The 26,542-nt window shown below is 34.5% G+C and overlaps 1 protein-coding gene and 2 long non-coding RNA genes across 19 annotated transcripts in view; 2 read left to right on the top strand and 1 right to left on the bottom strand.

Annotated features, from left to right (window-relative positions):
• The window catches only part of ABCB5 (ATP binding cassette subfamily B member 5), a 162,691-nt gene that overhangs the window by 55,010 nt on the left and 81,139 nt on the right, over nt 1-26,542 (bottom strand). For 16 of the 17 annotated variants that reach the window (XR_012010867.1, XR_012010869.1, XR_012010868.1 and 13 more), the window contains 2 exons: nt 16,972-17,133; nt 11,926-12,066 (listed from right to left, as the gene is read on the bottom strand). Coding sequence is in view for 13 of the 17 variants with exons in the window: in XM_072783828.1 (XP_072639929.1) it covers nt 11,926-12,066; nt 16,972-17,133 (303 nt within the window). In the remaining 4 variants the exon portion in view is untranslated. Of the gene's footprint in view, nt 1-9,198; nt 9,277-11,925; nt 12,067-16,971; nt 17,134-26,542 lie in introns of all 17 variants that reach the window. The other variant, XM_072783831.1, reaches the window with a different exon arrangement.
• Nucleotides 8,971-13,487, top strand: LOC140608897 (uncharacterized). Its single transcript, XR_012010899.1, has 3 exons — nt 8,971-9,173; nt 10,504-10,586; nt 13,420-13,487. It is a non-coding gene; the product is annotated as an uncharacterized lncRNA (long non-coding RNA).
• LOC140608895 (uncharacterized) lies at nt 16,895-19,663 on the top strand. Its single transcript, XR_012010897.1, has 3 exons — nt 16,895-17,143; nt 18,993-19,145; nt 19,487-19,663. It is a non-coding gene; the product is annotated as an uncharacterized lncRNA (long non-coding RNA).

The raw sequence follows: 26,542 nt of genomic DNA on the forward strand, positions 1-26,542 counted from the left end.
AACAAATTATTTTAAGATTTGTGTGGAATCAGAAAAGACCCCGAATAGCCAGGGGAATTTTAAAAAAGAAAACCATATCTGGGGGCATCACAATGCCAGATTTCAGGTTGGACTACAAAGCTGTGGTCATCAAGACAGTGTGGTACTGGCACAAAAACAGACACATAGATCAGTGGAACAGAATAGAGAACCCAGAAGTGGACCCTGGACTTTATGGTCAACTAATATTCGATAAAGGAGGAAAGACTATCCATTGGAAGAAAGACAGTCTCTTCAATAAATGGTGCTGGGAAAATTGGACATCCACATGCAGAAGAATGAAACTAGACCACTCTCTTGCACCATACACAAAGATAAACTCAAAATGGATGAAAGATCTAAATGTGAGACAAGATTCCATCAAAATCCTAGAGAAGAACACAGGCAACACCCTTTTTGAACTCGGCCACAGTAACTTCTTGCAAGATACATCCACGAAGGCAAAAGAAACAAAAGCAAAAATGAACTATTGGGACTTCATCAAGATAAGAAGCTTTTGCACAGCAAAGGATACAGTCAACAAAACTAAAAGACAACCTACAGAATGGGAGAAGATAGTTGCAAATGACGTATCAGATAAAGGGCTAGTTTCCAAGATCTATAAAGAACTTATTAAACTCAACACCAAAGAAACAAACAATCCAATCATGAAATGGGCAAAAGACATGAACAGAAATCTCACAGAGGAAGACATAGACATGGCCAACATGCATATGAGAAAATGCTCTGCATCACTTGCCATCAGGGAAATACAAATCAAAACCACAATGAGATACCACCTCACACCAGTGAGAATGGGGAACATTAACAAGGCAGGAAACCACAAATGTTGGAGAGGATGCGGAGAAAAGGGAACCCTCTTACATTGTTGGTGGGAATGTGAACTGGTACAGCCACTCTGGAAAACTGTGTGGAGGTTCCTCAAAGAGTTAAAAATAGACCTGCTCTACGACCCAGCAATTGCACTGCTGGGGATTTACCCCAAAGATACAAATGCAATGAAACGCCGGGACACCTGCACCCCGATGTTTATAGCAGCAATGGCCACGATAGCCAAACTGTGGAAGGAGCCTTGGTGTCCAACGAAAGATGAGTGGATAAAGAAGATGTGGTTTATGTGTACAATGGAATATTACTCAGGTATTAGAAATGACAAATACCCACCATTTGCTTCAACGTGGATGGAACTGGAGGGTATTATGCTGAGTGAAGTAAGTCAGTCGGAGAAAGACAAACATTATATGTTCTCATTCATGTGGGGAATATAAATAATAGTGAAAGGGAATATAAGGGAAGGGAGAAGAAATGTGTGGGAAATATCAGAAAGGGAGACAGAACGTAAAGACTGCTAACTCTGGGAAACGAACTAGGGGTGGTAGAAGGGGAGGAGGGCAGGGGGTGGGAGTGAATGGGTGACGGGCACTGGGGGTTATTCTGTATGTTAGTAAATTGAACACCAATAAAAAATAAATTAAAAAAATAAAAAAAAAACAGCCTGCTTATGAGTGAAGACTTCCATCTAGAATTAAAATGTTTAGAAAATATAAAAAAATAAAAATAAAAAAAATAAATCATGAACATAAATGTAAAATATGAACATAAAAAAATAAAGATAGAATAAGACAAAAATAAAATGAAAAATTGCGGTAAGAGCATGAAAGTTTTTGTGCTACCTAAATATATTTCAGATTATATCATGTTTTAAGTGAACCTGATATAAAAGTATATGAAACTATAAATATTTTATAATGATATACAAAAGGGCTTTAAAAAGTTAAAAAAAAAAGGGTGCTGGGTGGCTCAGTCAGTTAATAGTCCATCTCTTGATTTTGGCACAAGTCATGATCTCAGGTTCAAGAAATGGAGCCCCGTATGTGGCTCCATGCTTAGTGGGGAGTCTGCTTGAGATTCTCTCCCTCATCCTTTCTCTCTGGCCCTCCCCTCTGCTGCTCCCTATCTAAAATAAATAAATAAATCTTAAAAAATTGTTAAAAAACAAACCTTCCTAAATAATTTTAAATTTTATATTTTAGAGCTGTGATGAGTTATTATAATTTTCATACAAGTTGGATGTATTTAAAATGTACAACTTGATAAGTTTAGACATCACTACATATCCATGAAATAATTACCACAGTCAAGATATTGAACATATCCATTACTTCCAGATTCTACTGCCTTTTGTAATCCTCTCCTCCCACACCTCTCAGCTGCCAATCCTCTTCCCCTACATCACTGACATACTTTCTGTCACTACAGATTATTTTGCATTTTCTAAAATTTGATATATGAAATCATACAGTATGTATTCTTTTTCATCTGGCTTCTTTTCATAACATAATTACTTTGAGATTCATTCATAATATTGTGTAAATTAACATTTCATTCATTTTTATTGCTGAGTAGTATTCCATTGTATGGATATGCCAAAATGTATATATCCATTCATCCATTGACATAAATTTGGGTTTTGGGCTATTAAAAATAAAACTGCTATAAATAGTCATACTCAGGTCTTTGTGTGGACATATATTTTCATTTCTCTCAGGTAAATACCTAGAGATGGAATGGCTGGATCAGATAGTTGTATGTTCAACTTTTTAAGAAATTGCCAAACTATTTTCCAAATTGAGTTTACCATTTCATGTTCCCACCAGGAAAATATGGAGTAATAGTGGCTTCACATCATTGCCAACACTTTGCTAAAGTCAGTCTCTTTAGATTCCACCATTCTAATAGATGTGTCATGATATCTCAATTACGAATTTAATTTGCACTTCTCTGATGACTAACAATGTCTGGCATCTTTTTGTATGCTTGTTTCCTATATGCACATCTTCTCTGGCAAAATGTCTATTCAAATCTTTTGCCCATTTTTTTTTAAGAACTTTTTAAAAGATTTTATTCATTTATTCATAGACAGAGAGAGAGGCAGAGGGAGAAGCAGGCTCCACGCAGGGAGCCTGACGCGGGACTCGTTTCTGGGGCTCCAGGATCATACTCCGGGCTGCGGGCAGCGCCAAACCACTGTGCCACCGGGGCTGCCCTTGCCCATTTTTCAATTGGGTTGCTGGTAGTCTTATTATTGTGCTTTGGGAGTTCTTTGTATATTTTGGACACAGTTCCTTTATATATAACTTACAAATATTTTCTCCCAGATTTTGGTGTATCTTTTCATTTCTTAAAAGTATTTTACAAATAGAAAAGATCTTGATTTTGTGAAGTCTAATTTATCATTTTTTTCTCTTTTATGAATTGTGCCTTTGGTGCTGTATCTAGGAAATCTTTGCTATATTCAAAGCCACAAAGATTTTCTACTGGATTTTCTTATGGAAGTTTTCTAATTTTAGGTTTTATAGTAAGGTCTGTAATCCATTTTGAGTTAATTTATCCATAATCTGAGGTATGGATTGAGGATGATTATTTTGTATATAGTTGTATAGAAGTATAGCATCATTTCTTGAAAAGACTCTACATTCACTATTGAATTGATTTTGGGCTTTTGTTTAAATACAATTAACCATATACGTGTGGGTCTATTTCTTAACTCTATGTTGATCTATTGATCTATTTACTTATTTTTGTGCTAATAATAGCACATTATTCCCATTAATATAGCTGTATACTAAGAAGTGAAATTAGGTATGACAAATCCTCCAACTTTGTTCTTTTTCAAAGTTGTTTTGCTTATTTTATCCTTTTGAATTTCCATTTAGAATCAGTTTGTCAAATTTTACAAAAATCCTGCTGAAATATTGATTGGTATTGCCTTGAACCTGTAGGTCAATTTGGGGACAACTCACATCCCAATGATATGGAATCTTCTTATTCATGTATATGGTATATCCCTCAATTTATTTAGGTCTCTTTTTATTTTTCTTAGTGATATTTTGTATATTTCAGTGTGTGGATCTTATAATCTTTTATCAAATTTAGCCCCAAGTATTTCATAATTTTGATACTACTGTATGTGACATTATTTTTTAAATTTCAATTCCTATTTTTGATTTCTATATATTTATCATGTATTCTGCAACCTTGCTAAGCTCAATTATCTTTTTAGTACCTTTTTTTTGTGTGCATTCCATAGGATGGTTTAGATAGATAATTGTGTTATTTTTGAATAAAGACAGTTTTCTATTTTTCTTTCGTCTGGATGCCTTTTATTTTTTGGCCTTATTGGATAGGCTGGAAGTTGGCACAATGTTGACTAGAAATGGTGGGAAGTGTACATCATTGCCTTGTTCTTGATCTAAGTCTTTTACGACTGAGAATATTAGCCATAGATCTTTTGTTGATTCCCTTTATCAGGTTGAGACAATTTCTTTCAATTCCTAGTTTGCTGAGTTATTAGGAATAGACAGTACATTTTGTCAAAAGAATTTTCTGCATTGATTGAGATGATTAGCTAGTTATTTCATTTAATTTTTTTAATAGGAAGAATTACATTAATTTCTTAATGTTAAATCAAACTTGTGTTTCTTAGATAAGTCCTACTTGGTGATGATATATTATTCTTTTTATACATTGCTTTTAGATTTACTAAAATTTTGTTAAGAATTTTTCCATCTATGTTCATGAGGGGTATTTATCTATAATTTTATTTTCTTGTAATATCTTTAATAATTTTGATACCAGAATAATGTTGGTCTCATAGAATAGGAGCTCTTTCCTCTTCAATTTTTTGATTGGTAGAATTCACCAGTTAAGCCAACTGGGGTTGAGGTTTTCTTTAAGGAAAAAGTTTTCACTAAAAATTCAATTTCCTTTTAATAGATATAAGATTTTTTAAGCTATTAATTTATTCTTTTTAAAATTAATTTACTTTTGAGTGGGCTTTGGTAGTTCATGCCTTTCAAAGAATTTGTCCATTTCATCTAAGTTGTAGAATTTATTTGCATAAATGTTTTCATAAGATTATCTTATTAAAAGAATTTTAATATCTGTAGAACCTGTTGTGATGTCACCGCTCTCAGTCTTGATGTTGGTAATTTGTGTTTTTTTTCTTAAATTTCATATTTTTTAAAAACTTGAGTTATTTTTTTTAAGTTTTAATTTAAAGTCCAGTTGGTTAACATGTAGTGTAATTGTTAGTTTCAGGTGTACAATATAGTGTTTCAACACTTCCATACATCGCTCATCACAAGTGCAATCCTTAATTCCCATCACCTATTTAATCCACCCCCTCATTCACCTCTTCCCTGGTAACCATCAGTTTGTTCTCTATAGTTAAGAGTCTGTTTCTTGGTTTGCCCCTCTCTCTCTCTTTCTCTCTTTTTCCCTTTGCCTGTTTGTTTTGTTTCTTAAATTCCACATATGAGTGAAATCATATGTTATTTGTCTTTCTCTGACTGACTTATTTTGCTTAGCATAATATTCTCTAGCTCCATCCATATCATTGCAAATAGCAAGATTTTATTATTTTTTTATGGCTGAGTAATATTCTGTTGTATATATACTGCATCTTTATCCATTCATCAGTAGATGAACACTTCAGCTGTTTCCATAATGTGGCTATTGTAGATAATGCTTCTAGAAACATCTGGGTGCATGTATTCCTTTGAATTAGTATTTTTGTATTCTTTGGGTAAATACTTAGTAGTGTAATGGCTGGATTGTAGGGTACATTTTGATTATATTTGGTTTTATTTTCATTCAGTTCAAAATACTTTTGAATTTCTCTTTTGATTTCTTCTTTGATACATGCATTATTTGGAAATGTTTCAAGATTTTCAGGCCACTTTCTGTCTTGATTTCTTTTCTTTTCTTTCTTTTTTTTTTTTTTTTTGTTTTTTTACGATTTTATTTTTAAGTAATCTCTACACCTAACATGGGGCTTGAAACTACAACTCTGAAATCAAGAGTTGCATGCTCTACTAACTGACCAAGCCAGGTGCCCCTCTGTTTTTAATTTCTGATGTAATTCTACCTTGGTTAGGTAATATAATTTTCATTATTTGAATTTTAAAAAATATATTGAGACCTGTAGTATGCTTACAATATGGTCTATTTTGATAAATGTTTCAGATGCATTTGAGAAGAATGTGTATTCTTCTGCTGATATGTGGAGTCTTCTGTAAATGTCTATTAGGTTAAGCTGGTTGAGAGTGCTATTAAAGTCATCTCTATCCCTGTGAATTTTTGTCCATTTGCTTTATCAATATTTAAGAGAAGTATTGAAATCTCTGACTAAAATGGTAACTTTTTAAAAAATATTTTATTTATTTACTCATGAGAGACACAGAGAGAGAGAGAGAGAGAGGCAGAGACACAGGCAGAGGGAGAAGTAGGCCCCATGCAGGGAGCCTAACATGGGACTCAATCCTGGGTCTCCAGGAAAACACCCCAGGCCGAAGGCGGTGCTAAACCACTAAGCCCCCCGGGCTGCCCTAAAATGGTAAATTTTTATTTCTCTTTTCAGTTCTTGATAAATTGATCCTTTTACAATTATGAAAATAGCCTTTTTATTTCTGGTATTTTTTTCTCTGAAATTGACATTGACTACTATCAACATCACAGTCTATCTTCAAGTAATATCGTATACCATTTAGGAACCTTAAAAATAGAATATTTCCATTTCTCCCTGCAGTCTTTTGGCTATTGTTTTTATAAATTTTTGCTTATACTTTATTCTGTTATAAGCCTGATAGTATAATGTTATTTTTTTCTTAGAAAAGTAAATTATTTTAAAAACATACTTAAAAAAGCATTATTAGGGTGCTTGGATGTCTCAGTCAGTAGAACATGAGACTTGATCTTAGGGTCATGAGTTCAATCCCCATGTTGGGCATGGAGCCTAATTAAAAGAATTATTAATCATTATTATATTAACACATTTATTTACTATTTTTGATATTTCTCATTCCTTTGTGTAGATTCAGATTTCCATATGGTATCATCTTCCTTCTGACTGAAGGCTTTCTTTTAACATTTCTAGGAGTGTAGGTCTGCTGGTGAGAAATTATTTTAGACTTTTTTTTCCTCTGAAAACTTCTGTACTTTGCCTTCAATTTTGAGAAATATTTTTCTGCATGTAGCATTTTAATTTGAGCTTTTTTCCCTTTTAAGATATTATTCTAAAAAAAAAAAGATATTATTCTATTGTCTTCTAGTTTGCCTTGTTTCTAATGAGAAGTTTGTGATTTTATTTTTTCCCCCCTATACATCATATGCTGATTTTCTCTGGCTGTTTTAAAATTTTCTCCTTATTTTAGGTTTTAAGCAATTTTATTATGATGTGCCTTTGCGTAGTGTAACTTAGGTTTCTTGTATTTGGAATTTATTAAGCTTTTTGAACCTGTGAGTTTTTAGTTTTCATCAAAACATTTTTCATTGTTTATTCAAAAGTTTTTGCCTTTCTTTTGGGGACATGTGAAAAATAGTTATAATAACTTCTTATTGGGGGCACCTGGGTGGCTCAGTGGTTGAGCATCTGCCTTTGGCTCTGGTTGTGATCCAGGGATCCTGGGATTGAGTCCCGCATCAGTCTCTACGGAGAGCCTGCTTTTCCCTCTGCCTATGTCCCTGCTTCTCTGTGTGTCTCTCATGAATAAGTAAATTAAATCTTTAAAACAGAAAGAAAAAACCCACAACTGTTTATTGTTCCTACTAATTCTACCAAGTGTGTCATTTCTGGGTCTGTTTCTATTGATTTAGTTTCTCTTCATTTTTGGGAACTCTTCTTGCTTCTTTACTGGTGATTTTTGATTGGATGCCAGACACTAAATTTTACTCACTGGGTTTGTTTTTTTTTTGAAAAATTTTATTTATTTATCTAAGAATTTTCAAGATTTTATTTATTCATGAGAGACACAGAGACAGAGAGAGGCAGAGACATAGGCAGAGGGAGAAGCAGGCTCCATGCAGGGAGCCTGGTGTGGGACTTGTGGGACTCGATCCCGGGTCTCCAGGATCACGCCCTGGGCTAAAGGCTGCGCTAAACTGCTGAGCCACCCAGGCTGCCCATTTTTTTAAAAATTTTAAAAAGATTTTTTTTTTTTTTTTTAGATTTTATTTACTTGAGAGAGAGTGAGAGAGCGTGGAGGAACAGGGGGAGAGGCAGAGGGCAAGAAGACTCCCTGCTGAACTTGGGAGCCTGATGTAGGGCTCTATCTCAGGGCCTTGAGATCATGACCTAAACCAAGTTAGATGCTTAGCCACCTGAACCATCTAGGTATCCCAAAGATTTTATTTTTTAAGTAATCCCTATACCCAATATGGGGCTCAAATTGTAATCCTGAAATCAAGAGTTGTATGCTTTATCAACATTTATTGAGCCAGGTGCCCCAGTATTTTTGAATTCTTATATATATTATTGAGCTTTATACCAGGACACATTTAGGTTACTTGGAAACAGTTTGATCCTTTTGAGGTTTGCTTTTAGGTGTTGTTAGTTGGGCTCAGAGCTGCATTTAGCATGGGGCTATTTCCAACCTTCCCCCACCCCTCCCAGGGTAATATCTACCTTAATCTCTAACTCAATGACCCATGAATTTAGAAACTGCTCATTCCAGCTGGTTTAATAAGAACTACTCTTAAACTGGTGGTTATCAGAGGGGAGGGATGGGTTAAATAGGTGATAGGGATTATGGAGTGCCCTTGTCATGATGAGCACTGGCTGATGTATGGAAGTGTTGAATCACTATACTGTACACCTGAAACTAATATAACATTGTATGTTAACTAACTGGAATTAAAATAAAAACTTAAAAAATAATAAGAACTACTCCTGGCCCTTTGTGAGCCTTTGTGAAAAGATTGTTCCTTTCATCCTTTCTGGTAGATCTTTCCTCTGTCTTTGGCAGTTTTCTCAATAAATGCTCTGATCATTACTTGGATGAAAACTCAATGCAGAACCTGTGGAGATCTCTGGAACTCTGAGGAGCTCTCTAAATTCTCTTTTTCATTCTTTACAATGAGGATGTTCCTTAATATGGCTGCCTGGGTTCTGCATGGATATCCCCTGCTAGTTCCAAGGCTTGGAAACAACCCGGGCAGTAATCTGGACCAATGATAAGATTCACCTCATTTGTTTCCCTTTCCTCAAGGATCATGATCTTGTTCTGCCTGATGTCCAATGTTAGAAAACTGTCTTACATGTTTTCTTCCATTTCTTAGGTGTTTCAAGCAGAAAGGTAAATCCAGTTCCTGTTAACCTACCTTGGCTGGAAGCAGAAATCTAATTTCATCTGGATTTCACAGCAATCAACACAAATGATCTCTTCCTCTTTTGTAACACTTTTTTATTTTTATTTTTTAGGAAACAAGGGGAAATTAAATTTATTTTAAAAAATGTTATTTTATTTAAATTAAATTAATTAACATATAGTATATTATTACTTTCAGAGTTAGAGTTCAGTGACCCATCAGTTGCATATAACACCCAGTGCTCATTATGTCATGTGCCCTCCTTAATGCCCATCATGCATTTACCCCAGCACCCCTCCCCCAGCAACCCTCAGTTTGTTTCCTATAGCTGTAACACTTTTCTGTGTTAGTTTCTATGATACCATACTCCCTTGGCTTTCCTATTATTTTCCAGCCATTCTTTAGGCTCCTTTGTTGGCTACTGCTTTTCTACCGGAATTTAAATTTTGCGGAATTTTGCGGTATCCTGCTTTTCCATTTCCTGTCCTAGTTGCTTCTCCACCTGCAATTTATCTCTCATTAGATAGCTTTAATCAAATCCAACAGGTCCATTAACCACCATCATCTCTCCCATGCCCTCTTCTCCCGGATCTCACTCTGGTTCCCAAACACCATTCTCCACACAGCAGCCAACTCAAATAAATCACTTCATCACTCTTCGGAATAAGACCCTTTTAATGCAGCAGTTCTTAACCTGCTTTGTGCCATGGATCCCTGTGTCAGACTGGTGAAGTCTGGGGACTCCTTGCCAGAATTTATAACAATGTGCTAAATAACGCATAGGTCTCAAAGAAAACCAATTAACTGAAATATAGTATTCAAAATATTTAAAAAATTTGAAGTTATGATACAGTTATGGTTGTGCTTCATTATTAGCACATTAAATAACAAGATATAATAGTGATGAGTGTAAAGATATTCTAACATATTTATAATAACTGTAATGTGGTATCAAAATTTCTGTGATTTTCAGGGGTGCCTGGGTGGCTCAGTTGGTTAAGCATCTGATTCTTGATACTGGCTTAGGTCATGATTTCAGGGTCATGAGACTCAGCCCAGCATTGGCTCTGAACTCAGTAAAGTCTGCTTGAGATTCTCTTTCTTCTTCTTTCTCTGTTCTACCCCCTGCCATGCTCACGTGCTCTCTCTCTTTCTCAAATAAATAAGTAAATCTTTTAAAAAACAATTCTGTGATTTTCATTGGTGACACCATTGGCATTGGTAATACTATTGTAGTTTGTTGTTTATATTCATAATTAAATTAATTTTTTATCAATGACAGGTGGAAAAAAGTTATGATTTTTTTTTTTCATTCAGGATCATTGTCTCTGAATTCTATCCAGATTTTTCTTGTGGATCATGGACTACTGGTTAAAAACCCCTGGTGACTTTTTGTTAGAGTAAGTAAAGAATCTAAAACTGTTACTATGATCTACAAGGTTCTACATGATCTGGCTCCTGAGTATCTCACACAACTCTCTCACCATCCTCTCTTCTTATTCACTGTGCCCCCAACTCCTTATATTAACTATTCCTCCTATTTAAAATAATACCATCTTTGTCCTGATTTCTGATTTATTACCTCTTGGGTCCAAATTCACTCTTTTACCTTATAAATATTTTCCATTTACCAGCTAGTAAGATGCCAAGCCCTGTCTGTTGAGGGTACTGGAAAAACATTGCAGGAGGAGGGAATTTTTCTTCCTGCTCTTTCTACTGGCTTACTGGGTAGGCTCCTCCAGGATAAGCTTTTTTCCTCTACTGCTTTGCTTGCACAGTTTTATTAAGAATTAGGTACCTGCTGAGTACAGTTTTATCCTATGTTTGGCCACCAAGTGCTTTCTCCAGCTCTTTGCTTAGCCAGGAGAGGTGTAACTGTGGGACTCAGAGAGCACTGGCCTGTGTTTCAGCCAGGTCACTAATGCCCTCATCCTCCTACACATGGAACTGTACTTACCTCCTGAGGAGGGCAACCTCCCCAGCTCCTGGTTCCAACAGTGCACCGGAGCTTCTCCTGGTACCAATAGGCTCTGGCATGCAATAGGACAGATTTCCGGCAAACTCTACCAAGTGAGGTAACTTAGCAACTTCTCTGCCATCCAATGAACTAAAGCTGCACTCTTTGAAGTGAGGCATGAATCTCAGCCTTGGTTGGGGGAGAAGAATGAGGGCTCTTCCTTGGGTCTCTACTTCAACTTCAGTAGTGGTTGCTAATTCTATCCGCTACTTCTGCATTCTTTAGAGTTCTCTTAGTTTTCACTAGCCAATTACTCTTATGCCTAAAGGAACTAGAAAAAGAAGAACAAAGCCCATTCTTAAGAGATTTCTTGCCCCCCAAATGACCTATGACATAAATACTGTCTTTTTTGAGGGCATCTCTCTCTCTCTCTCTTTTAAGATTTTATTTATTTATTAATGAGAGACACAGAGAGAGAGGCAGAGACATAGGCAGAGAGAGAAGCAGGTTCCCCACAAGGGACCTCATGTGGAACTCGATCCCAGGACCCTGGATCATGACCTGAGCCAAAGGCAGACACTTAACCACTGAGCCACCCAAGCACCCCTGAGGGCCTCTTTCTTAGAGCATCACAGTGATATTATAGTGAAGTTTGGGTAAGACATGTTTTGTACAATTAGCACTACAGTAATATGTTATTGTAAACTCTAAATATTACAAGAGTTAGATAAAAGATAATTGGAGAACATGTAGATAAAACTTGTTGATAGCTAAACCATTACCTCTTTATATTGAATGGATTCCTCAGACTTGTCAGGAAGGTCTGACTTGATGCTATTCATAGAGCACAGAGGAACTGAGTTGATATTTTTTTCAATAGAATATGCCATTGATTCTATCTGTTCATCAGCTTTTTTAATATCCTTAAATGAAGAATATACATGTTACCATTAGAATAATGTTTTCAAAATTCAAGACTTTTAGTAAGCATTCCTCTAAAGTTGTATTGCCTCTGATACTGAAAGTGATACATTCCTGTGCAGCTTTTTTTTTTAATGATTTTTATTTATTTATTCATGAGAGAGGCAGAGACATAGGCAAAAGAAGAAGTAGGCTCCATGCAGGGAGCCCATTGTGGGACTCAATCCCAGGACTCCAGGATCACACCCTGAGCCAAAGGCAGACACTCAACTGCTGAGCCACCCAGGTTTCCCTCCTATGCAGCTTTTGTTGAAGTTTTCAGGCTTAATAGGGAGCTGGTAATTCCAACTTATACTAAAATGTTGGTGGGTGACGATAGCTTATTGTGTCTTTTTTTCCAAAGACCTGTATAATTAACTGGAGAAAACAATGCCTTAGTTCAAAAGAATTATTCCATTAGTAGGGACAGATTTTAGTAAAAAGAGCTTTGTGAGGGAGATGACACAAAGATACTCTTTCTGACTCCTTTCTATCTAGTCTTTTTTGGAGCTTATAAGCCTAATAACATAGCTAAGCACTTAAATGTGATGCTGGCCTTGGGCCTGAGAAAGATCTTAGGAGACAAGAACATTTTCCAGGTCTGCAATTGCTGCCCATTCCAAACTGTTCAGAAAGCAAAATCAATTGGACCAGCTCCCACAGGACAAGAAATCCCAGAGACATCAAGTTAACTTTAAAAAGACTGTTTAAATCCTAGGATAGGATGACATTCTAAACCAGACTGCTGTAAATTTAGTTTTTGCTTTTCTTGCTACTCAGAGAAATGAGACCAAATTTAGTGAAATAAAAGAACTACATATTCTCTGCTTATTTGAATGTGGTGTGAGTAAATCTGTGACTTCCCCATGAAGACATGGGGAGGAGACAAGACAGAAATGAGTAGCCCAGTTTGGATGATGGTGTCCCAGACCAGGGTTGGGAACAGAGGTAGAAAGCCTTAGGTGGATTTAGGTGCAAAGGAGAATATGCACATGGAAGGCTTTCCATGACTGTGATTATTTGACAAACTTAATAACTGTTAATCAGGCATCTCAAAGTACAATAAACTTTAGCCAGCCTTGTAGTATCCCTAATCAGACATTCTTCTATGCTATCACTTTCTCTTTTTTTCTAGAAATTTCTCTATGAAGAAAGAAATCTTTTATTTGGCTTTTTTTCAGGAGCCATTTACTTTGTGTCAAGTTTTTTGTTTGTTTCTTGTTTTTTGTTTTTTTTGTTTTTTTTTTTGTGGCAAGTTTAAAATAAAATTTCAACCTCTTCTCAAAATAAATTTTTCTAAGAATGTTCTTTAACAGGTCAGAGACAAGTTCTTTTCCTGAGAAGGCTGCTAAACAAAATAATGATCACAGGAAGTTTTGGTATGTATCTCTCTTGTTTTTACTTCATTTTCATATGAAGAATCACTAAAGGAATATGTCTGAAAATAATCATGTATGTTCAAGATAAATAATTATAGCATTAATCTTTCTGGTTTGAATTTTTCTAAAAAGTTTGATTGGATAATGCTAGTATTAGTAATATAATAAAATTTAGTACACCAACAATGATTCTAAGCACTTTACATGAATGATTCATTTAATCTCACAGTAATTCATAAGTAAATTATTCTTATTTTCCCCATGTTAAAGATTAGAAAACTGAGGCACAGAAAATTTAAATAACTCACCTAAGATCCTAAAACTAGTAAGTGGCAGAGTCAGGATTTCAAATTAATAGTGTCTCCAGAGCCCATAACCCCTAATCACTGCTATGCTGCTTCTTGGAAATGATTCTATTATCAACATTAACTTTGTAGTACTTATGATCATCATGGAGTCTAATAAACTGATTCATTTGGACGCTATAGGTATAGTGGCAAATAAACACTTCTAGAGTTTCAGCAATGAATTACTGCGTATGTAGATATCAAGGATGTTATATTTACTATGTAGTACCCAGAATACTGTAGTTGATCATTTAATATTAATGGTATTGTTTTATCAGGATGAACATTATTTTGGGAGACTACCAATCCATTTTGAATAAGGTGTTTTAAATATTTATATATTTATACCACAAATATTCCACTTTAATTTTCCTAACATTGTGAAACTCTTTAAGACCTAATAATAGAGTTTTTGTTTAATTTTAATGAAAAATAAGGACATATTACTTCAAAGAAAGATCTCAGTGTAGTAGTTTAAAAAAACATCTCAAAATAGGGTTCATTTAACCATAGCTATTTATTTATTTATTTATTTTAAAAGACTTTTATTTGTGCATGAGAGACACACACAGAGAGAGAGAAAGAGAGAGAGAGAGAGAGGCAGAGACACAGGCAGAGGGAGAAGCAGGCTCCATGCAGGAAGCCGGACGTGGGACTCTATCCTGAGTCTCCAGGATCAGGCCCTGGGTTGAAGGCGGCGCTTAAACCGCTGAGCCACCAGGGCTGCCCTATATTTATTTTAAATAAGTTTGAAAATATGGAACTTAATAATTTTAGAAATTATTAAGTCTACTCTGGAATGAAAATGATGCAAATTTAACTAGCATATAAAAGCTAATTTATTTATTTATTTATTTATTTATTTATTTATTTATTTATTTATGATTTTATTTATTTATTCCTGAGAGACACAGAGAGAGAGGCAGAGATGTAGGCAGAGGGAGAAGCAGGCTCCATGCAGGCAGCCCGATGTGGGACTTGGTCCTGGGACCATGCATCACACCCAGTGCCAAAGGCACATGCTCAACGGCTGAGCCACCCAGACATCTCTCTAACTTTTACTTTTATTTTTTTAAAGACTTTATTTATTCATGAGAGACAGAGAGAGAGAGAGAGAGAGACAGAGACAGAGACAGAGAGAGACAGAGTCGCAGGCATAGGGAGAAGCAGGCTCCATGCAGGAAGCCCGATGTGGGACTCGATCCTGGGTCTCCAGGATCAGGCCCTGGGCTTAAGGCAGCGCTAAACCGCGGAGCCACCCGGGCTGCCCTAACTTTTATTTTTAAAGGAAAATATGGCCTAATGTGAAATAAACTGAATTCGAAGTTTTTGAGTCAATATAAGATTATATTTTCAAACTTTTTAAAAATTATCACTGCTTTATAGAAGGATAAAGCTATAAAGAAAGCTAGCGTTTTTGAAGTTTTAAGTTTGATGAAGAGATGGAGGATCATAACTTTCTAAATTTACTAATTTGTGAAATAATATTATTTATTAAGTTTTAAATTTTAATTCCAGCATAGTTAACATACAGTGTTATATTAATTTCACATGTACAATATAGTGATATAGTGATAGATGTATAGATTTAACAATTCTATACATTGCTCAGTGCTGGTCATGATAAATATACTCTTTAATCTGCATCACCTATTTAATCTACAGTCCCTCTCATCTACCTCCCCTTTGGTAACTCAGTTTGTTCTCTATAGTTAAAGAGTCTCTTTCTTTTTTTCCCTCTTGCTTATTATTTTTGTTTGTTTCTTAAATTCCACATACGAGTGAAATGGTATTTGTCTTTCTCTCACTGACCTATTTCACTGAGTATTATACTCTGTAGCTCCATCCATGTTGTTGCAAATTTCAAGATTTCACTGTTTTTTTATGGCTGAGTAATTTTCTATTGTATATACACACCACATCTTCTTTATCCATTTATCAATTGATGAACACTTGGGTTGCTTCCATAATTTAGCTATTATAAATAAAGACTGTAATAAAGTAGGGGTGCATGTTTCCCTTTGAATTAGTATTTCTGTATTTTTTGGGTAAATACCAAGTAGTGTAATTACTGGATAATAGGATAGTTCTATTTTTAACTTTTTGAGGACCCTTCATACTGTTTTCTACAGTGACTTCAACAGTTTGCATTCCCACCAATAGTGTATGAGGGTTCCTTTTTGTTCACATTTTCACCAACACTTGTTTCTTGGATTTCTTATTTTAGTCATTCTGATGGGTGTGAGGTGATATTTCATTGTAGTTTTGATTTGAATTTCCCTGATGATGAGTGATGTTGAGCATCTTTTCACACTGAACATCTGAATATCTTCTTTGGAGAAATGCCTATTCATGTCTTCTATCCATTTTTAATTGGATTAGCTTTTTTGGTGTTGAGTTGTATAAATCCTTTATATTTGAAATAATAATATTGACATAAAAAATATAATCAGAACGTTTGAAGAAGTGAAATAAGCTGCAAAGAGGTGAGATTTGTTGTCTGTAAATGATTCCATGGACAGAAGGCTACCTTTCAGGTCAAGAGAATAAGGCCGGGCCAGAAGGACAAAGGACAAAGTTAGCTACAGCCTAATTCCTATCATTTATATTAATGTGTCCTAATGAAAAAAACTATGTGAGATCACAGGGCATGCAGAAATATGGACCCTAAAATCAAGGAATTTGCCAGAGTGCTTCCAGCATTATCATGTCTCCTATTGATTGGCTACCATAAGCTTTCTGGTCTACCTGAGATGATATCATTTATACACATACATTTGTGTGCACATCTCTTCAGGCATTTATTAAGCAGGCATATATTGAGTGCCCACTGTCAGGCACTGTGTTAGGTGATTTACATAGTAAAGTAAAGTAAATCAGTGTGAAAAAAAAAACAAACCCTCTGCATGGCTTCTAAGAAATTTCATGATTTGGATTTGTATATAAAAATACAACTATTTTTAAAAAATACAACTATTTTTTATTATTCTACCAACAATCATCTTTACTCATGGAAGGAAGGCTGGCCTCCTTTCTGTTTGTTGCACACCAAGCTCCTTACCATTCAGGACTTCTGTGGTATGATCTCTGAAAAGTTAAAAAAAAAAACCTGCTAACACAGCATTATGTTACATTAACATACCTGTGTCATTGCAAGCGAATAATATAGACCTTGCTTTGCCATTAGTTCAGCATGTGTTCCTTTTTCCACCACCATCCCATCTTTTATGGTCACAATCAGATCTGCACTTCGGATAGTGGAAAGACGATGTGCTATGACAATTGTAGTCCGACCTTTGCTTGCCTACAAAACAGTAAGTATAGAAAATAAATATGAAATTAATAGAAATAAACTGCAATATTCGATAAAGCTTACTGTAGTATTATTTTACTATTTTTAAGATTTATTTGAGAGAGAGTGTGCACTTGCAAATGAGGGGGAGGAGCAGAGGAAGAGGGAGAGAAAGAATCTCAAGCACACTCCCCATGGAGCACAGAGCCTAACACAGAGCTTTATCTCACAACCTGAGATCATGACCTGAGCCAAAATCAAGAGTTGGATGTTCAACCAGTGGAGCCACCCAGGTGTCCCTGTAGTATTATTTTAAATATCAAGGGAACTTATCTGTTAATATAGAAATTTGGACATTAATAGATTAGGGAAGCCAATAAAAATTAGGATAAAAAGAAAGTCAGAAAGTTAATTAGATTATAATTTAGTGGATTTATAAAATTATAGTATCTTGAACTTGACAGGAAACTAAAGATCATTTAATCTGAGCTATGTAATAGCTGCGTAGCTATTAGTAACTAAAAAGTAATCCAATAACTTTTCTTCATCTCTAAAATGAGGATATTACTTAACTGGTTGGGTATGAATTCAAGGTAATAATACATGTCTTTAACTTTTTCACAAGTATCTTAGACATATGAAAAAATACACATAAATGTATATATCAATGCATTTCACAAGCCAAATATATCCAATGCATAGTATCCAGATTTTAAAAAGGTCGTACTAGCACCCTGAGACCTTCTTCAATCATTGTTACTGTTCATCTACACCAACAGTAATCACTATCCTGACTTTAAACAGCAGGGATTAGTTTTGATTTTCTGTTGTATTTTACATAAGTGGAACCATGCAGTATATACCCTTCTATGTCTGTGAATCTTTGTTCAACATTATGTTTTCTGATATTCATCCATTTTGTTGTATATAGTTGTAGATCATTTGTTCTTATTACTGAATAAAATTCCATTGTATATACCACAGTTTATTTATCCATACTATTGCTGATTGGCATTTGGATACTTTCAGGGTTTTTTTTCTATTATGAATAGATTCCTATACATGTTTATTTGATCAACATATGTACAGAATTCTACTAGTTACATAGAGGAGGAGAAGAACTGCTGAGTCATATGCTTTAGATTCCTTCAAATAGCTTTTTAAAGTGATTGCTCCAATTTATAAACCCCCCAAAGTACAGGAGAGTTATGACTACCCTATATTCTCACTAATACTTGGTACTTTCTTTGGTAGATGGGTACTATCATATTGTGGCTTTATTTGTATTTCTCTGGTGACTCATTAAGTTGAACAATTTTCATATGGTTGGTGACAATATGGATATTCTCTGTTGTGAATTATCAGGTTTTGCTTGGTTTTCTGTTGGAACTGTTTTATTCTTATCAGTTTTCAGGACTTGTTTAGATATTCTATATACGAGGACTTAGTCACCTAAGATGTATTACAGCGATTTCCCCCCCGCCCCATCAAGTGGTTGTTTTTCACTCTTTATGATATCTTTAGGAACAGAATTAAAAAATTTTGGGACGCCTGGGTGGCTTATCGATTGAGCATCTGCCTTTGGCTCAAGGCATAATCCCGGAATCACGGGACTGCGTCCCACATCGGGCTCCCTGCATGGAGCCTGCTTCTCCCTCTACCTATATCTCTGCCTCTCTCTCTCTGTCTCTCATGAATAAATAAATAAAATCTTTTAAAAAATTAGTGAAGTGCAATTTCTCAACTTTTTGTATAATTTATGTTTTTTTGTGTTCTATTTTAGGAAATCTTTACATAAATCTTTAATGTCACATAGATGTTTTCCTATTTTTTTATCTTATAATGTTTACCATTTTGTCTTTCTTATTTAGATCTGTAATTTATCCAGAATTGACTTTTGTATGTGATGTAAAGTAGGAGTCAATGTACATTTTCCCATATAGTTATACAATTGTTCCAGCAGCATTTTTGAAAAGGCCATCTTTACTTTATGTACTGCAGAGTCGTCTTTGTCATTAAATCAGGTGACCATTACTTTGTGTCTGTTTTTGTATTCTGTATAATGTTCTACTATTCAGTAGCATCAATGCTACCATGTCTTAACTACTAAGTTAAAATAAGCTTTGATATCTGCTAATCTCAGTCTTTCAACTTTATTGCTTCTCTACAAGACTGTCATGACTATTCTTGAAATAATGTATTTTCTATAAGTGCCTAGCATAATAACATACTTTTGGCATACTATAGGCACAGCAAAAATTTTTGGTGCTCAAGAACTGATAGCTAATATTATTAGTATTAAAAATACTGCTCTATTACTGCTATTTACCTTTATAGTTCTTATTTTCATTTTTATCTAATACAGAAAAGGAAATTGGAATTCAGTCACTGGAAGGACTTGTACTAGAATCTGGTATGGCATTCTCTAGGTTCTGAAAAGTGTTGCTCCATGCAGATGTACTTGATAAAGCAGATGAGTATGTCAGATTCAATTCCAAGCTTAGAAGAAAACTTCTCAGAACACATTATTAAGATTAAATAATAATGTGGAAACAGATTAATGATAAAATATTATATGGAAAAAGTTCATATCTTGTCTTTTTTTAAAATTTTTATTTATTTATGATAGTCACAGAGAGAGAGAGAGAGAGAGGCAGAGACACAGGCAGAGGGAGAAGCAGGCTCCATGCACCGGGAGCCCGACGTGGGATTCGATCCCGGGTCTCCAGGATCACGCCCTGGGCCAAAGGCAGGTGCCAAACCGCTGCGCCACCCAGGGATCCCCATATCTTGTGTTATAACTATGTTATAACACTATGCTCTACAGACTATGTAGGTCCTGACCTACTGGTCCTGACCACTGATAAAAGTAAAAAGGTTTCCATGTAGATGTACCTTAGCTAGTTTGTTTCAAGCATAGATATTAAGAATCCTTAAAACAGATAAAAAAAGAGAAAAAAAAGGATACTTTAACATCTATCCAAGGTAGGGTCTCTCCCTGTTATGACCTCAATAACATTGTAATAATTGGACTAATTATTATTCAAAGCATGTAAATGCATATTATATTTAACCTACCTCTTCTGTCACACAGAGTAGATAATACAGAGAGTTGTTTCTATCTCCAGCAGCCCTACCTATTTCATGCTTCTTTTCTAAAAATATGAGATAATGAGATATGACTAGCACCAAATTTCCCTTGATTTTTTGAGGTTGAAAGCAGATCATCACATTGCATGAATAGCTAATGAAATTTTATGAACAATAGACTAAGAAGACTCATGTTACAGGAGTTATTACATGCTAATTAAGTACAAATAGTAAACAATCTCATGTGTAAATAGTGTATTGTGTTTACAAAGGAAAACATAATTTTCAATAATTTCTCCATTATTTATGTTCTCTGGAATCCTAGGTTTGAATTTTTTTTTTTTTTTTTTTTTTGCCAATTTCTGGATCTGTGATCTCAGACTAGATACTTAACCTCCCTGATTCTTAGTTTCCTCATTTGTTAAATGGGGAAACTTATGCTACCTATATTTTAGGGTCACTGTGCAGATTAATGTTCTTGGTACCATATCTTGCACATGGGAAGTTCTTAGGAAATAACTGATTTTTTTTTTTTAAGGAGGAAAGAGAGAGCACATGTGTGTTGGTGGGAGGGGTGGGGAGGGAGTGAATCTTAAGAGGTAGAGAGTGAGAGAATCTCCACACTGTGTGTGGAGCCTTATTGAGTCTTAGGGCTCAATCTCAAGACTCTGAGATCAAGACATAAGCTGAAATAAAGAGTCAGACATCTAATTGACTGAGCCACCCAGGAACCCCATAAATAACTGATCTTAAATCATTAGTCAAGTATCTTCAAGCTGCAGACCCTTGAGTATTTACTGAGGGTAATTCCAAAGCCCTTGCAGAGCTAATAAGAGGAGCAAAAAAGAATTACAACATAAAGTAATAAATGTATAACAGAAGTTACATAAAAATACTACAGGAGCACAGAAGTAATTAACTGTCTAGTTGAATAGAGAGATTGCCAAACAGATGACTTTTGAGTTGTGTCTTAATGAATGGACAGCAGTTTGCCAAGTGGGAAAAAGGTGGGGCAATTATGACAGAGGCTACACAGCAAGAACAGACAGTTGGGCCTAAAAGAACATGGGTTTCTAAAAAATATTTAAATTCACATTTAGCAGAGGTGTATGAAGAATAGAAGGTCATGGGACTAGGAATAGAATTTGGGGTTAGTTCATATAAAGCAATCTAAACAGTGTTTCTTCTGTAGGGAATACAACTAATTGGAGATTTCTGAATGGGGAAATGGTTTATATAAATGATATTTGTTCTTTACAAATAAGTCATCATTCTATATCTACATATGATACAGGACTTTCAAGGTCTTTCTCAACCCTTAGATTCTATTTTTTTCCTAGAGCCCAATCCTACCATGTTTTTGAGATTTAAGAGACTGTAAAAAGATCAAGGTAAAAATGACTGATGCTGTAGTGAATAAATATAGGCATGATAGTTTGAATTGTTTTTACTACCTTTTTTCTTTTTACTTGAGACAACTGAATATAAATACCTTAAATATTAAATATATATTAAATTATATATGTGTGTGTATAATTTTAATTGCAAATGACTCACATTAGTTTTATCTTTTATTCTTTAAGGATTTTAAAATTTATTTATTTGAGTGAGGGTGAGAGAGAGACTTCTGTTTTCAACTCAACTGGACTATCAGGAATAAGATTTATCCTCCCATCTGAAACCAAGAAAACAATTAGAAAAATATATGGAGAACTGGTGTTCAAAAGACTCAACATTATCAGGCAGTGAAGCACAGTGATCCCTGAGATACTTAAAACTTACAATTGTCCCAGATTATTGCCTTGAAAGAATTTCCAGGGTGTATTGCAGGGAGGAGGAACACAGGTGGAACTTACTTGATTTACTGGGTTAAGAAGGTGGAGCTAAGAGTCTGGGAAGATGAAGGCAGCAAGAATTCACAGAGAAGAGTGCTGGAGAGGAAAGAAATGCTGAAAGAAAACTTAGAAGATCTTTAGAGGACCCCTTTAAAGTATTCAGCAGATAACTGACTGCAGAACAATGTGAAGAAACTATTCAAGGCTGGAGAGAGAGCTCTTTGAAAGGAATAGAGGGTACCACACCCAACATTCCTAGAGAACAGGAAATTGCCTATTCTAAACAGCATGACTATAAAATTTCAAAATATATAGAGGTATTGAGTAGAGTATTAAAGAATCATGCCTCAATAGTAGAGAATAAGTTGCACTAGACTAAAGATGGCTCTAATCTAGCCTAACAAAAATTAAAAGAGAAGAAAAAAATTAAATTGTTCCTAACTTAAAATTCCCTCTCAGCAAATATTAAGAAAAACAAAAACAAAAATAAAACAGGACCCAGTATCGTAAAATTCACAATTTTTGACACCCAATAAAAAATGACCTGGCAAGCAAAATAGCAAGAAAAATACAACCAACAATGAGATGAAAAATCAAGTAATCAAACTGCTCCAGACCTAATACAGGTGTAAGAATTAGTAGACAAGGACATTAAAACAATTATTGTAACTCTATCTCATATATCCAAAAAATTAAGTAGACATATCTGAACTATAAAAATAACCATAAGCATTTTCTAGGTATGAAAAATACAATGTCTATGAAAAAAAAACATAGTAAATGGGAATGATGAATTAAATATTGTGGAAGATAAAGCAAGTGAACTCAAAGACAGCAATTGAAATGATTCAAAATTAAACACAGAGAGAAAAGACAATAAAAATATATTAAGAAAATATCAATAAGGTGTAAGACAAAATCAATCAGCATAATGTATGTGTAATTGGTATTCCTGAGGTGGGGTAAAAAAAATTTGAAGGAACAATGGTAAAATGTTTCCACATTTGATGAGAGCTTTGACTTCACATATCCAAGAAGCTCAACACAAAAGCATTAAGGAAACTACTCCAAGGTATATCAAAATCAAATTATTTAGTAGTAGAGATAAAGAAGAAAATCTTAAAAGCAGCCATAGGTTAAAAAAAAAAAAAGACACATTACATAGAAAGGAGCAAAGATAAAAATGACAGTAGATTTCTCATCAGAACAAATGCATGTAAAAAGTCAGCTGAGCAATGTCTTTAGAATACTGAAAGAAAACAAAAAGCAAACAACTCTCAGCCTCAATTTATATATCCAGAAAAGTATATTTTTCAGAGATGAAGGTGAAGCAATGACTTTTTCAGATATATAAAACCTGAAATTATTCATCAACAGTAGAACTGTGCTACACTGAAGGAAGTCGTTCAAGTAAAAGGAAATGATGCCAAATGGAAACATGGATATACACAAAGAAATAAAGAGCACTAGAAATGGTAACTATATGGAGAATTATATGATTTTTCCTTATTATTTAAATCTCATAAAAAATAACTGACTAATCAAAAAACAAAAAACAATGTAGCATGCGGCTTATAACATATGTTTATACTTATGATAAGTATATATATAAAATATATATATAAATAAGTGAAATGTCTAATAATAGCTCAAAGGTCAGAAATGGAGGAATGGAAGTATACTAATGTAAGGTCTACTGTATGTGAGGTGTTGTAATATCATTTAGAGGGAGATTGTAATAAGTTAAAGATGTAAACAATAAACTCTAAACCCATCACTGAAATAGCAAAGAGTTATAGCTAAAACTCACAAAAGAGATAAAAGAGGATTATAAAAAGTACTCATTTGGATTAATATCCAAATAAAGGCAGAACACAAGGAAAACAGGAATCAACAGTAGGAAAAAAAATAGCAAGATGGTCTACTTATATTTCACCTTGGCAATGATTACATTAAATATAAATGTCTAAATACACCAACTAAAAGTCAGGGATTGTCAGACTGAATACAACAGGCAAGATCCAGCTATATGCCACTTATAAGAAACACATTTTAAATACAAAGACACAAATAGGTCATCAATAAATGGATGGAAAAGATATACCATGCTAACACTAAGTAAAAGATAAATGGATAAAGAAGATGTGGTTTATGTATACAATGGAATATTACTCAGCCATTAGAAATGACAAATACCCACCATTTGCTTCAACGTGGATGGAACTGGAGGGTATTATGCTGAGTGAAATGAGTCAATCAGAGAAGGACAAACATTATATGTTCTCATTCATTTGGGGAATATAAATAATAGTGAAAGGGAATAGAAGGGAAGGGAGAAGAAATGTGTGGGAAATATCAGAAAGGGAGACAGAACGTAAAGACTCCTAACTCTGGGAAACGAACGAGGGGTGGTGGAAGGGGAGGAGGGCGGGGGGTGGGGATGAATGGGTGATGGGCACTGAGGGGGGCACTTGACAGGATGAGCACTGGGTGTTATTCTGTATGTTGGCAAATTGAACACCAATAAAAAACAAATTTATTATTAAAAAAAATAAATGAAACAATAAAAAATAAAAAATAAATGAAACAATAAACAGAAGCATAATTGTAATTAGATATGAAATCTGCATTTTCAAAAGATTATAATAAAATTAATAAAGATGGAATAGATTTGAAAAAAAATCATATGCTCATTTCAGTAGATTCAGAAAAAGCATTTGACAAAGTATAATACACAGTCATGATAAAAAACCCTCAACAAAGTGGGTTTAGAAGGAACATACCTCAACATAATAAAGGCCATGTAAGAAAAAGCTACAGTTAACATCATGCACAATGGTGAAAAACAGAGCTTTTCCCCTAAGGTCAGGAACAAGATAAGGATGTTCACGCTTACCACTTTTATTCAACATGGTACTGGAAGTCCTTACCATAACAATCAGACATGAGGAAGGAATAAAAGGCATCCACAATGGTAAGGAAGAAATAAAACTTTCACTATCTGCAGATGACATGATAATATGTATAGAAAACCATAAAGATTCTACCAAAAAACTACTGGAACTGATATCTGAATTTAGTAAGGTCACAAGGTACAAAACCAATATATAGAAATCCATTGCATTTGTATATGCTAATGATGAAGTAGCAGAAAGAGAAATAAGAAAGCAATCCCATTTGCAATTGTACCCAAAATTATAAAATATGTAGGAATAAACTTAACCAAAGAGGTGAAGGACCTGTACTCTGAAAACTATAAAACACTGATGAAAGAAACTAACGATGACAGAAACAAATGGAAAGATACCCATGAGCATGGATTGGAAGAACAAATATTGTTAAAATGTTCATGCTACACAAAGAAATCTACAGATTTCTTTTCCTCCTCTTCCTCTTCCTCCTTTTTTTTTTTCTAAAGTAAGTTCTATGACCAATGTGAGGCTTAAACTCATGACCCTGAGATCAGAGTCACATGCTTTATCAACTGAGCCATATTTTCATATATTATAGAATGTAAAAGGTGCCCTGCAATCTACAGATTTAATGCAATCACTACCAAAGTACCAATAGCATTTTTCACAGAAGTAGAACCAATAATGCTAAAATTTGTATGGAACCACAAAGTATGTTAACTACACTGGAATTAAATTTAAAAAATAAAACAGAATAAAGAGCAAAGGATATAACCAGGCTAGAGAGGTTTATTTTGTAATGATAAAGGGGTCAATTCATCAAAAGGACATGAATCTTGACTCTTTATGCACATAATAGAGCTCCAAAATACATGACACCAAAATAGATACAACTGCAAATCCCCAAATACAAATCCACAAATCCACACAATAGTAATTCAAGTATTCAATACCCTTCTCCCAATAATTTATAGAAGTAGCTAGAGAATCTGGAAGACTTGAGTAATACTATTAACCAACTTGATATAATTGATGTTTATAGAACACTCTACCCTACAACAGCAAAATGGCCATTACTTCCAAGTAAACATAAACTACTTCCCAATAGATCATATTCTATGTTATTCCATAAAACAACTCTTAACAAATTTAAAACAATTCAAGTCATACAAAGTATGTTCTCTGACTACACTGGAATTAAATTAGAAATTAATATAGAAAAAAAAGAAATTAATATAGAAAGATCTCTGGAAAATCCTCAAATACTTGGAAACCAAATAGTAATTCTCAAGTAAATGGCCTCAGATCCAGCCTAAGAAACAACAAAAGAGCAAGTTAAACCCAAAATAAGCAGAAGACAGGATATAATAAAGATCCGAGTAGAAACCAGTTAAATATAAAAGAGGAAAATAAGCCAGAAAGAGATAAATACATCTGTGTAACAGAACAGAGTCCAGAAAAAGACATACACATAAATGGAAAATTAGCTTTTTCACAAAGGTGCAAAAACAATTCAGTGAAGACAATCTTTTCAGCAAATGGTGCTGAAACAACTGCAAGTCTATATGCAAACAAAACAAACAA

The sequence above is a fragment of the Canis lupus genome, chromosome 18, assembly GCF_048164855.1.
Source record: "Canis lupus baileyi chromosome 18, mCanLup2.hap1, whole genome shotgun sequence".
NCBI classification, from domain to species: Eukaryota; Metazoa; Chordata; class Mammalia; order Carnivora; family Canidae; genus Canis; species Canis lupus.